Source organism: Propithecus coquereli, unplaced genomic scaffold (genome assembly GCF_000956105.1).
Source record: "Propithecus coquereli isolate 6110/MARCELLA unplaced genomic scaffold, Pcoq_1.0 Scaffold25, whole genome shotgun sequence".
Lineage (NCBI taxonomy): Eukaryota > Metazoa > Chordata > Mammalia > Primates > Indriidae > Propithecus > Propithecus coquereli.
In genome coordinates, this window is record NW_012148063.1 from 9,253,977 (window position 1) to 9,266,879 (window position 12,903).

General features: G+C 45.4%; 1 protein-coding gene across 1 annotated transcript in view; it reads right to left on the minus strand.

Moving 5' to 3' along the window:
• The window catches only part of PARK2 (parkin RBR E3 ubiquitin protein ligase), a 1,159,373-nt gene that overhangs the window by 454,197 nt on the left and 692,273 nt on the right, over positions 1-12,903 (minus strand). Inside the window, exon 7 of the mRNA XM_012646791.1 lies at positions 1,548-1,559. Within this exon, the coding sequence (XP_012502245.1) occupies positions 1,548-1,559 (12 nt within the window). The remainder of the gene's footprint in view (positions 1-1,547; positions 1,560-12,903) is intronic.

Below are 12,903 nucleotides of genomic sequence, written 5' to 3' on the forward strand. Positions count from 1 at the left end.
ACACCAAAGTGGCCAAAGGCCCCTCTCCTACGACCCTGTTTCCTGACCACAGCGAGGGACCACGGTGCACAGCACGGGCTGGCCGGGCTCCAGGCTCTGGTGCGTCCCACCTTCATCCGGCTGCCTTTGATCAGAGTGAACATATGCTCTGCAGTAACGGTGATCGGATCCTGCAACACCCGGAAAGAGAAGCTGCCTGGCCCATCAGGGGACAAATTCAGCCTCATTAGTAACCACCTTTTAACTAAGAGATTCAAAGGAGTAGAGGAACATGCAGGTGGTCTGTGGCTTCCACCTACAACATTAGAAAAACAAAATACAATGAAATAAAAATAAGAGCTTTGTACTAAGAACTGGCTCAATCACAAGAGTGATGTTTATTGGGTGTGAAGCTGTTATTTGTCCAGATGTATTTCTAAGTACATGTGACATGTCAGCTGCTTACAGATCATCTGCTTCCTCCTCATATATCCAGCGCCAAATCAACACGAAGTGACAGAGGGAAGAAATATCATTGTCTTGCACCCTGCTCCCCAAACCACCTTGACATGTCGACTGACAGCAGAAAAATCCCAGGCTCCATCGAGATTCCTGATTTTCATAACATCAGCCATGCACTTCAAGGAAATGCCATTTCAAAATAATCAACTGTGAGCGCCAGGGCCTGGAGAGCAGGCAGCGGCTCTGTGTGAAGCAGCAGAAATGCTCTTAGCTTCTACATCTTGTGTACTCTTTCTGTCTAGTCTCACAAACTGCAGATTTAAGTGGGAATGAAATCTAACTGGGTGGATTCTTTTAATCACATGCGCAGGTAAACGTCAGATGGCTTGGCACCCCACTCAGAACCTGGAACAACAGAGGCCGGGGAGACGGGAGGGAGAGAGGGGAAGGCGAGAGAGCAGATGTGGATTTGCCACGGCCCCCCCCACCCCTGCACAGCCCAGGTCTGCAGCTGTCCCTGGTCCAAGTCCCCACAGGGAAGCTTCTGGTAGCAGCAGCCCACTTGGGCCATGCTGAACTACGGGACTTCCTCAGCAAGTCCCCCACACCCTGGATCCAACAGCTTGTCTGACAGTCTTGAATTCATCCCCACTTGGAAGTTTCTCCAGTGTAGGATTTCTTTGACCAATTGGACAGATTTGTTACCGGGGGGGACAGCACCCAAGAACACGCTAGATGACTGAATTTATATGTTTCTTCCTTTTCAAGTCATTTGTGCTACATTATTTACTCCTAACACTTTTTAATTCGCAACCACTTTTGTGAACAAGCAAGTTCAAGGAAATTGCAACTGTTTATTAGGGATGCCTCATGTTTTAAAATTCAAAATAGAAACAGCTTTATGGGCACCCAAAGAAACACATATTTTTAAATATCTTAGTACTTTATTGAATAGAAGTGTGATAATGAGAATAATGGTGCTGCTCTTCAGACACCGAAAGATCAATATCTGAGTGCACTTAAGAAGTGGTAACACGGAGGCAGATTCCTAAGGCTTCTCTGGGGCCTCACACCCACACGTGTGACAGAGGAACATATGCCATCCCAGAACAGGGTGTCTCAACCTCACTACTGGTGGCAGTTTGGCCGGATAATTCTTTGTTGTGGGCCCGTCCTGTGCACTGTGGGGTTCAGCAGCATCCCTGCCTCTACCCCCACTAGGTGCCAGTAGCTGCCCCCAAGTTGTGACAACCAAAAATGTCTCCGAACATTGCCAAATGCCTTGCTGGGGAGGGTGATGAGTGAGAGGGGAAATCCCCTGAGCCTACCTTCCCCCCACTAGAACCACGGTCCTAGAGATGTTATTGTTACCCCCACCTTACAGATGGGCTAATGAGCAGTCAGTCAGCGGTCAAAGGAGATGAACATACTTCCCAAGGCCACACGGAACCAGTTCATTCTAGACGATGCTATATGGACTGGGTGCATCGGGCATCATACTAAGGGGCCTTGGGGATGAAGGAGGGTGGCTAGATCCCACAACCCCTCTGCAAATCCTGGGGTAGGCAATGGAACGTCAAGAGTCAGCTCAGAAACCTGCGCTCATTAGCCCTGTCCACCCTAACTCAGACCTCCCCACCTTCTGATTGAGCTGGTATAGCTCAGAAAACATCTTATAAGCCAGGGAAGCTACAAAGCCCTCATTCCCAGAGCAGCAGGAAGGAGACCTCAGGAGACTCCTGGCCTTCCATCTGGAGCCCCTGCCCCTGGCGGGACACTGCACAGACACACCCCCTGTGGGCCAAATGACTTCCCACATTGAGGTAGTTGTCCTGAGGCCTGAGTTAGTTCCTACTTCTCCAGTTTAATATCTTCTAAAGGGCTCATTTTAAAGAGAGAATGAGGCTGTGCTAAGATTAGTTAGGTTGCTCATAATACGAGGTGCTAATCCCTAGCCTAGAAAAATGCAAAAGAAAAGGTTTTGACTAAAATGTCTGAAGCTATATAACCCAATGCTGTTCTAGGTCCAACAGCATTTTTTTATTTTATTATTTTTTTTTTTCTTGCTGACCCTTAGTCTAGACAGTATCTTATCTGTTCATGTTGATAAACCTAGAACTTCCTCCAGAGCAGGTTCTTGGGACTCACCCCTAATGTCTGGGTGGGCAGGTGCAGATGGAGTGAGCAGTTAAGTATAGGAGTTTGGTTATGCGACCCTGGAGAAATTAGGTGAGTTTGCAGCTTCTAACCCATTTTATGGATCATTAAGTTGTTGTGTCTGCAGGCTAGCACCTGCCACCCGGACTACTGCTCAGTCCCTATCCCACAGGCCCTTAGGGAACCCTTTGGTCTCCTACCAGAATTTTACGTAGATTTCTTTATTTTAGAAATGTACTTCGTAATAAACCTAGCAAGTTATAGGAGCTCATGATTCATCTTTTATTTTTAAAGTCATGGTTCCGAATCCATGGGAAAGCTATTAACTGTAAAACATGTGACTCCAGACTTTTAAAATGATCAAACACTAGAAGACAGTGAGCAAAAGACACCGTGGTTAGCAAATGTCACAACCCAAGAGCACAACACAGACATCGTGGAAGAATAGCCACTGGATTCAGTGAGGAAAGGCCAGGCCTCCGCTTCTCCATCTGCTCAGTGGGGCAGTGAACCCGCCCAGTTCTAGAGGGAGGTTTATATGTGGCTCGTGCATACTTATGCACTGATGTAGGAGCCAGAGGGCTATGCTATATAAACACAAAGTGTTAAGCAAAACACTTCTCTCTTAGAGGACCTGTACTGCCAAATCATACCCCTCCGGCACAGCGTCAGGGAAAAGCTCCTTCGTCCCTTGCAGCGGGAAGACCAGCACACATTCTCACACGTAAACCCATGGATGGGGCATCTGAGGATTCACCACAGACCATATCTAATTTACAGGAAAAAGACTAGAGTACACAGCCCCATTCTGAACAGTCTCTGTAATTAGGCATTGTTATTATTTAACAGTTCTTATCCATAACTTGTTTGGGAAAATGTAATAAACTGATGCTCAGTCTGAATAATCACTTCAATGCGATAAGAGACTTTATAATTATTCTTCTATCTGGGGAACACGACTTCTGCAGGAATACTCTCATCAGAACAAGCTGGCTTCAAGCTTTAGATTGTTATATTGTAGACACTGCATTCCACAAATTGCTTGAAGCAGTGGGGCAGAGGGAGGCTCAAGTGTGGAATGAGGATGATATTGTCCATACATACTTTGAAGGGTTTCAAACAGTGCAGGGAAAGCTGATGCCACACACACCCTTGCTTGCAGGGTGGCTGCAATGGAGCAGATTCCTCCGGGGCCAGGGCACCAGCCTGAGGAGCGCAGCTTTCTGAGTGGACTCTTGACATACCATTGCCTGCCCCAAGATTTGCACAGAGGTTGCGGGATCTAGCCACCCCGCATAGCTGTGTGACGATAAACATGTGGCAAATAAGCACGTGAACACCCCCACCCTGGGGCGTCCCCACGGCAGGCTGGGGTTGGCCTATGTCACTGGGCATCATTATTGCCCCCTGTGGCCAAGTTGCTCTCCAGGGTAAGTCCACCACCCACCAGTTTGCACTAATTCTTTCCTCCCCCAGGAGTTTCAGGATATTCAGCAAAGTCTTTAAAATATAGAAATATGAAAGGAGTTAAAAATGCTCTAAGGAAAAGGGGGAATCATCTTTAATTAGTATTTCCGAAGAAATTAAAGACCTGGCTTATTTAACCCATAGAACGCTATGATATCATCAATCAACCCAGGCAAAAGGGAACTGATTCCAGTGTGAGAAGTGGGGGCTGCCTGGGGCAGAGAGAACCCCGCAGCAAACAGCCAGGCAGAAGCCCCTCTCCACGCTCCTCTGTTCCGCCCGCCCCCCTGCCCCCCCCCCAAAACGTGCTCACCCAGCACTTCAGTACCCTTGTTTAATCTGTGACACTGCGATTGAAATTTGTCACTTTGGGAGTTACATCTGATGTTACAGCCTGAAGCGGAGCTAAACCAAAATAAACAATCTGCTCTATTCTGCTTAGACTGATACGACAGTGATGTAAGGCCCGACACACTGGCAGCGGCGAAATGCTTTTTGCACACCGCGTGCCTGCAGCTGGTCCTCACGTGCACAGCGGATTTATGTGGAGGGGACGGGAGGCACCGGCCTGTCAACACCGTGGAAGCGGCAGGAGGGGCTCGGGCAGAAATTTAACGTTTGCCTTCGCTGCAACAGATTTATTCTGTTGATATCAGCTGGGAGAACACAGTTTTAAGCTGAACACATAAAACCCCTTTTTATTTTAGTTTCCTTGGGCATGGGTGACCTCTGTCTTTCTAAGTGTGGAGGCCTTGCAGGCAGACTACCCGGTGGTGGGAGTTTTCATTACAATTCATACTCGGGGTGTGCGGCTTACGGTACACACGGATCTACGCTGCCCACACAGGCCCATGTCCACTTGTCTTAAATACCCAATATGATTTCTGGTACATATCTGGTCACCTGCCAGGAAATGACTCTCTTGGCATTTTTAATGCCTTTTTGACACTAAGATGACAGGCCTTTCTTCTTTCAAAAAGGGGGTACCTCATAGCTGATTTCTTTTCTGAAGAGGCTCTTGGTTTGCCTCTTTGGTTTGTAGGAGGATAATGCTGAGTGTGGCTTTTTCACAAGGAGCTGCGATGATGCTGAACCTGTGCAGTCGTTTTCCAGGCCCTGACATTTTTTGGTCTGAGTGTCACAGTGTTCTCTTTCTTTTCCTTTTTTAAATTTCCACACAGGGTCCCGAGAGCCCTGCCATGCGTAGGCTCCTTATTCCAGCGGCACAGGCAGGCTCCATGGTGCAAACGGTCACAGTGAGCTCCCTAATCTGGTTACGCCTCCCAGTCTGGACCACTCGCTCCGGATGAGGGGAAATTGCCATACATAATTCAGTTAAAATTGCCAGCTTGAGTGGCCTGGATGAAATCCGGTCTCCTACATGCAATCAATTTGCAATTTTATCACCTCATACTAAGCAAAGCATGAACAAGAGTTCAGTGAACTTGGAGAGAGATAAAACAGGGTCCTCTTTAATAAACAGATGCTTTTTAAGCCTGCTCGTTATTCTAAATTGTGATTTTCTAAGCGTCAGTAAACCAGAGACAATTATAATTATCAAATACCTCTCCAGAATCTCTCCATGGAATAAAAACTAAGAGTCAGTTCATAAAAATGGAGAGTAGAAAATAGGAAGAAACTAAAATTTCCTGTCCAGTTGCCAGAGTGGCAGCACTTCCCCATTCTGGCAGGGAGCTCCTTCCCTCCTTCCCTCCTCTCTACAGCGTTCTCTGAGCCAGGGAGGGCGACTCCATCTGCGGGCTCGTGGGCCTTCACTGCTCCTGGGCAAAGGCCACAAAATGAGTGGAGCCCTGCGAGTTGCCCGGGTCTACAACGGATGCCGGTGGCAGAACCTGCGAAACTGATAAGACATCATTTTGCATCTGGTGCACCTTGCAAAAGGGGGTTTTTATGCCTCTCATCCTGCTCCATTCCCACTCTTCTGCCAGCCTCGGCTCACACCATAGAGTCAATGCCCTTGCGCCCTGCCACTAAATGAAGGGGAAGCACTGTGCTGCTAATTTCTCAGCACAGCTGATGCTCCGCCAGTGATACCGTATGCAAGAAGGTGTCCTGTAGCCACCTCCTCCTCTCATAAAATGCCACATTATGCCTCTCCTTAAAACTCCTTCAGCTTTCCGGATAGACTGGTAGAAAATTTTCTTGTCTGCAAATCTGGGAATTTTTCTCTTCCTCCAACTAATAGGCTAGGTTGAATAAACACTTAAGAGGAAGATTAAAAAAAAAAAAAAAATGAAAGCAAGAAGGAAAACCATGAAGTTCTACCCCTAGATGGGGCTACTGTCCGCAAGCGTAGTATGTTTGTTTTTTTTTAAATTCAATTCACTTAAAGTGAGATTGAAACTAGGTATCAACAGAGAATTTACAAGTTAAATCAAACTTTGACTCATTTAATTAAGTCTTTAGTCCTGTGAACCTCATTCAGAGCCTTAGCACTGGGCTGCTCTAGGATTCTAATTGATGAACTTCTTAATTTCCTAGGCATCTGGTTTTTTGAAAATGTACAAAAAAAAGAAAAAAGTCCAAACTGTTGAGTAAACTAAAAAGGAACGGTAGCGAGCGGTTAATGTTTATGTGTTCTTGAGCGACGGATTAGGGATGATAAGGAAATGATGGAGAGGAGAGGCCCTGCAAGATGCGAGGTGAGCTTCCATCTGTCCATCTGGGAAACAGATCTCAAGCAGGAGAACTGCATTTTGTTTGGCATCAGTCATTTCCATTGTGTGAAAGTACTAGAAAATAATAATTCCAAAAGCCTTTTTAATGTTTCCAGAGCTAGGAGTGCAGGTCGTGTAAGAAGCAAGCAGAATGGGTCTTTCTGCTATTTCTGAGATGCTCATCGTAAGAGCAACAGGAAAGGATCCCTCAGGTCATGAGAAGAAAAGATTTGCACATGTCCCCTTCTTAGACTTAACCCCCTTACCCGGGACAGAAAGTGGCCGCAGGAGCACCCCTCACACAGTTTGTGATGATTCCCGTCCGTACTGCGGCTGTCACAGAACTGCTGAAACAGCTGGCGAGTACGGCGTCCACGCTACGCACTCTCTCACACACATCGACTCATTCCATCCTTAAAGACATGTTGTGATTTAAGTAGTATCATAATTCTCACTAAGGAATTAAGTAACTTGTCCAAAAGCATGGCCCAAACTCATAAATCTTACTTTAGTTTCTTCTGAGACCAGGGCCATTCTGACAACTCAGTGTTACCCATAAATAAAGCAGAGGGGCACCTGCTTACCAGGAGGCCTGGTGCCTTAACAATTAAGCTTTATAGTCAAGACAGACTTAGCTCCAACTCCCTTCATCATTCCAGATCACATGCCTTTGGGCAGGTCGTTTCAGCTCTTGGGGCCTCAGTTTCCCAGTCTGTAAAATGGGTTGACATCATTCCCATCTGGCAGGATTGTCATGGAGCTAAAATGAGATAATATATGAAAAGTGTTTGGCCTTAGCCTGGATGTTAGCCCAGGTCTCACAAACACGAGGGCAAGCAACTTTCTTGTCCTCTTTCTTAATGCTTCCAAATATGTTCTTTGTACCTCCCAGGCCAGCAGTGACACTGCAGGAACCGTTCCTGTCTCACTGCTCTTGCCGCCCAGTGCCACATGCCACAGGATAGCAATGCACCACTGCATCACGGAGCAACGCTGGTCCCTGCGCAAACACAGCACTCACAGCTTCTACCCTGAGTGCACCCTGTGCCAGGGCAGGCACACACCTGGCCAATTGCAAGGACTGAGCTACAGATGAAGGGCCAGCCGGGAGCAATGCCCAGGGGTCCAGGGTGTCCCACTCAGCCTTGCAAGGAGCCCAACAAGGACAAGTCCAGGCAGAGAGCTGCTGTGTCAGAAATGCTGGGCACTGTCTGCCTTAGCCACGCTTGGTCTGGCCAAGGAGGAGGGAGCAGAGGAGAAGCAGGAGTAGGCTTCAGATCAGAAGCAAAAGAGTGAGAATAAGGCCACAAAAGAGAGATGGGAGTTAAAGGAGAGAGCTACAAAGAGCTGTTTCATCCTGCTAAAGGGATTTGGGACAACAGAGATGACATTTGAGACATGCCTCCCAGGGTGAGAAAGATTTTATTGGGAAGAGATGGAGGGAAAGAACAACCCTGAGGGAAGAGGATAAGCCAGGGCCTCAGGGCAAGAAGACTCAGAGCAGAGGAGGCTTAGGGAGTGGCCCGCCAGAGCCTGGATGGGCTCACCACAGGTATAGGCAAGAGCCTGGGGACAGGGCTAGACCGCAGGGCAAGTAGTAAATGGGGAAATAACTGGAAATTACTCTCTGCCTGGGCATGAGGGAGGCCTCTCAAAGCCACCCTGAAGTTTACGGTGGAGCCTGGAGAACTCCTCAGTCTGGGGCTCCTTTCCGCCCCTCCAGAGGTTACAGTGGAGCACAGCACTGCACCCTCAGAGCCCAGGAATGTTCTGGCCCATTCGAGGAGGTAGCAGAGGGTCCCACTGACTCTGGAATCCTTGGCGCACTATTTTATTCCTCAGACCTCTGGGAGAGGCCTATGCCTCTGTTTACAAAGCTCTCAGATATTCCTGTCCCTTAATCTTTCTTGAATTAGGAATGTCCTCTGATTTCAGAAATTAACTTGAAGACATCAAAGCCTTCTTTGATTCAGGGGAGGCAGCTTGGATGCTAAGTGGACATGGAGAATGAGCACAGCCAATTAGCCACTGGTCCAAATTCCTCAGGAACACAGGGAAAAAAAGCTTGCTAAACAAATCAGAAGGCACGTAGTAGTGTGCAAATACACAAAATGTACCTTGTTATAAAATTTTATTAGCAATGACAGTTTTAAGGGAGCTTTAGCAATATTTCAAACTCTGGCATCAAAATCTGACAGATTCAATTTTGTTTTTATCAGGTTATCTGATGACATTTCTGCAAAAGAAGCATTCAATAATTTTCAGGCTCACCCTTCCTCTGCCAGGCATTGCTTGCCTACACTTGGTAGATCGAACAAGGAAAGTAAATCTCTTATTCTGCTAAGGAACACAGAAGGGTTCAACCCACCAACACACAGAGACCACCACCATTTCTTGCCACCTCTTACTCTGCAGCAAGTTCATCTCAAAAGAAACCCCCAGGCTATGCAGGTAGGTAATCAAATGGAAAGTGCAGACAGTGTCATTACAGGGGAGTGGCTGGCTCTGCCAGTGGCTTTTGGGGCACCTCAGTTAAGAAACGGGCTGTTTCAGGAGACCTGCAGGTTAGCACGTTATTGCAATGACTGGGAACCTGCAGCTAAAGCACATTTACCTGACCAGGGAGTAACCTGTTCTTGACAGCCAAGAGCTGCTACAGCTCTATCTGGAAGATCACCAACACCACAGGTGTAAAGCCCCATTTTTCTTAATAAAACCCAGGAACAAAACAGAAATCTTCGTGACGCTCAGTAAAGTTCGCAGCAACAGGGTGAGGAAATAGAGCCTATTTTAATATCTCCCAATGACAGAGTCTTTCTTCCATCAACCATTAGGCTCCTCTGACTCCTCTTCCCAACTGGGCCTTGACTTTTGGACTTCTCTATTCATCCTTGCACAGCCCGGTTTTAGCAAGAATCCTGCTAAGTTGATTTAGTGAGAATTCCTCACCCTCAGTATCTGATCACCCTTGATATCTGAGCAGGCTCCTCTCCCCCACCTTCCCCGGGTGATAGCTGCTCACCCTGGCCTGCCTTCAGCGAGAATCCTGTGAGGTCAGTTTAGCAAAGAATCACTCTACCCTCTTGGTAATCTTCCCTCCACCGACTACCCCCTCCTCCATGCCTCCCTGCTTTTGGACTAAAAATCCCCAATTTTTTCTTGTTGCTTTTGGAGTTGAGCCCACGCTCTGCCCTGCTGCAAACCCCACTGTAGCAGTCCCCTGTATAAAGTCTGCCTTACTGTTCATTAACAAGACCATGAATAATTTTTAACACTAACCTGAGCTTCTTTCCCTCATTCCTTACAGTGAGGTGTAAATAGCATGTCATGCTGCCCTTGTGTTGCATTTATCAAATGGCTTTGTGAACATATCTAAGCCAAAATTCCCATTTCAAATATAAGAAAATAAAGCACACTAGAGAAGTGTTTCCTGGGTGGTCTAAATGAAAAATAAGAACCATTATCAAGAGAGAACCAGCTTGGGATTCCTCCCCTTGAATCTGCCTCCAGGATTCCTCCCCCACCTCTTTATTCTTCCTGGAGATGCATATTCTCTTTTGACAGTTTCAGCCGACTGAGGCTGAATGTTAAATTTCCTGCCAAAATGGGTTCAGTATCTTGTCAGCTATTTCCTCTAGTGAAACGCACTTTCATCTCTAATCTACTGAGGAGAGCTGCGTATGACAGGAGAGCCTCAGAGGAAAGAAGTCTGAGGGGCAGCCGCTACTATATTTAAATTAGCTTTATGTAGACAAATATATATTAAGATAAGGTTAATAAGGGCTAATCATTTATACCTGGAAAAGTTTAAGAGGATTGCATAATTTAAGCCTCCTATGAAGGCCCCGAACCAAACTCTACACCCGGCTCCATTCCATGACTGTCCTTCACACGAATGGCCCATTGCTCTCCAGCCAATCTCAACATAATGCAAAACCTGCTGATTATCTATAAGGAGACTATTGGTAGAAACAGAATCTGGTCCTGCCTTGTCCAAGGGCAGAGAAGGTTGCAAACATCCTCTTCACTCCTCGGCTGTCTACTTCAAGAGGTTTATGGGTAGGGTAGACATTTTGTTACGTGAATAAATGGATTAAAAATCTAGAGCTACTTGACTTCTGAGCATTTTACCTGCACTTTTTTAGGTTTTAGTCTTTGACTTTTTTCTCTCTTATTTTTTTCCCCTTTAGAACCTTAGAATTTGCCTTCTTAGGGCAAAATTGGGAACCTAACCAATGGATTGAGGGAGTGTATCACTTAGAAAAGTTCAAAAAGGTTTTCAAAATTAATTGTTAATCAAGTCAACAAATATTTGTTGAATACCTGTCATGTGCCAGGTGATATCATAAACCCTGGGCGTACAACTCTATAAATCGAGCTTATATTCTATTCCACAAGTGCTGAGAAAGAGGAAGGCATTCAGGATAGAAACTATGACTAGAGCATAGAACTGCATTTGTTTAGAGGACGCCTAATGTTCTGCACCTGGGGGTCTGAGAGAGGCAGATTGGGTAGCAGAGTTCTTAAGGGCCTTACTAAAAGAGCTGTAGGGAAGATTGAGGTCACTGAATTATTTCAAACAAGTGAAGAAACTAATGCCAAAAGAGACTGGGTTTATTATCTGAGGTCACACAGGCTAGTGGCAGTCATCATCCCAGCAGGTCTCAGGTACTACGTTTTCAGGACTGCTAGTTAGCATTTGTGAAGGTCAAGAAATAACAGCACATTTAGCCTTATTTCTTCCTTTTCCTCTTTATAAGTGGTATTTTTCTTTCTTGGTCATTGCTTTGCATTAAATTCATTTTCTTAGGTAATTTTTCACCATCTGTATGGGATTAGTTCTTATTGAAAGATTAATTCCACAATTTCAATAATTTATATTATTTGGTCTCACAAATAGATGGATAATTTGATATAGGATCAAAAAAGGCTTTCTTTGCCTTCATATATTATCATATAATGCGTTATCTTATCTTCATAGGGAAATCAAAATATATCTCTCTAAATCCTTTTAGTTTTTCAAATTTTATGAGTTTAACATGGGTAATATATAAATCATAGTCAAACATTTTCTTCTTACTGCATCTGCTTTTGTTTGATAAAATCAACTCCATCTATATGTATGTCTTTTAGAAATATGTCTCAGTATTTCCCAAATGGATATGTCTTACATCTAATGCATGAGAAAAAATTACAGTAGCACCTCCCTGGGGAATCTGAACTAGCCACTGATTATGCTAATAGAAGCCAAGAGGTTTTCAAAGCAAAAGAACTACAATAAATTATTCATAAATAGGCCTCTCTTTTGATGGTTTTGGTGTTTCCGAATTTTCCAGACCATAGAGGATATGTGAAATGATACACGTACACTAAGCTGAGGATGTTACAGAGGGAAATGGGAATTGACAATTAATTGGAATCTTAAAGCATTGCGTTTTTGCATTTGGTACACTGACTGGAGCTGGCTGGGCAGGGAAGACCCAGGAAACTGCTTTTCTGATGGTCCTCAGTGGCTGCACAAATTTCTAACAGGCAGGGACTGGTTTCTGATGGAACTGTGGCCAGTTCCCAAAAGAAGATGACTCTTCAGTGCCTCCTGGTCCTCAAGGCTGCCCCAGATGAGGTATTAGACTTTACTCAGGTTGCCAGCCTACAGAACCGAAGCCTTCATCTGGCACACTGCTCTGTTTGCATTTGCTTTCTCAGATTCTCTAGCACCTTTTCCTTCTTTCTTCCTTCCTTTTCTCTATCTTTATATTCCGTTTGCTCCTGTGGGTCTCTGTATTGCCAAACCCAAGGGCACCTCCTAGTCCCCTTGCGTTGTCCAGTTCCCGCTGCCATAGTTTTGTTACAGATGCATTTTGTTGTACCTATCAATATTTCAACAGTTTAAGCATTCCTTTTTGTTTGGGTGTGGTGGCTCATGCCTGTAACCCAGCACTTTGGGAGGATGAGTAGGGAGCACCACTTGAAGCCAGAAGTTTGAGACCAACCTGAGCAACACAGCAAGACCCTGTCTCTACAAGAAAAAAAAATAGAGCTCGAGAATTCCTTCTTGTCATGACAGGTGTTGATAGGTTTTAAAATGTTTCCTGTTTATTTTTACTTGCAGTTTTCTGAACTCTATAATTTAATTGCATCTAATTTGTTATTTATTAAA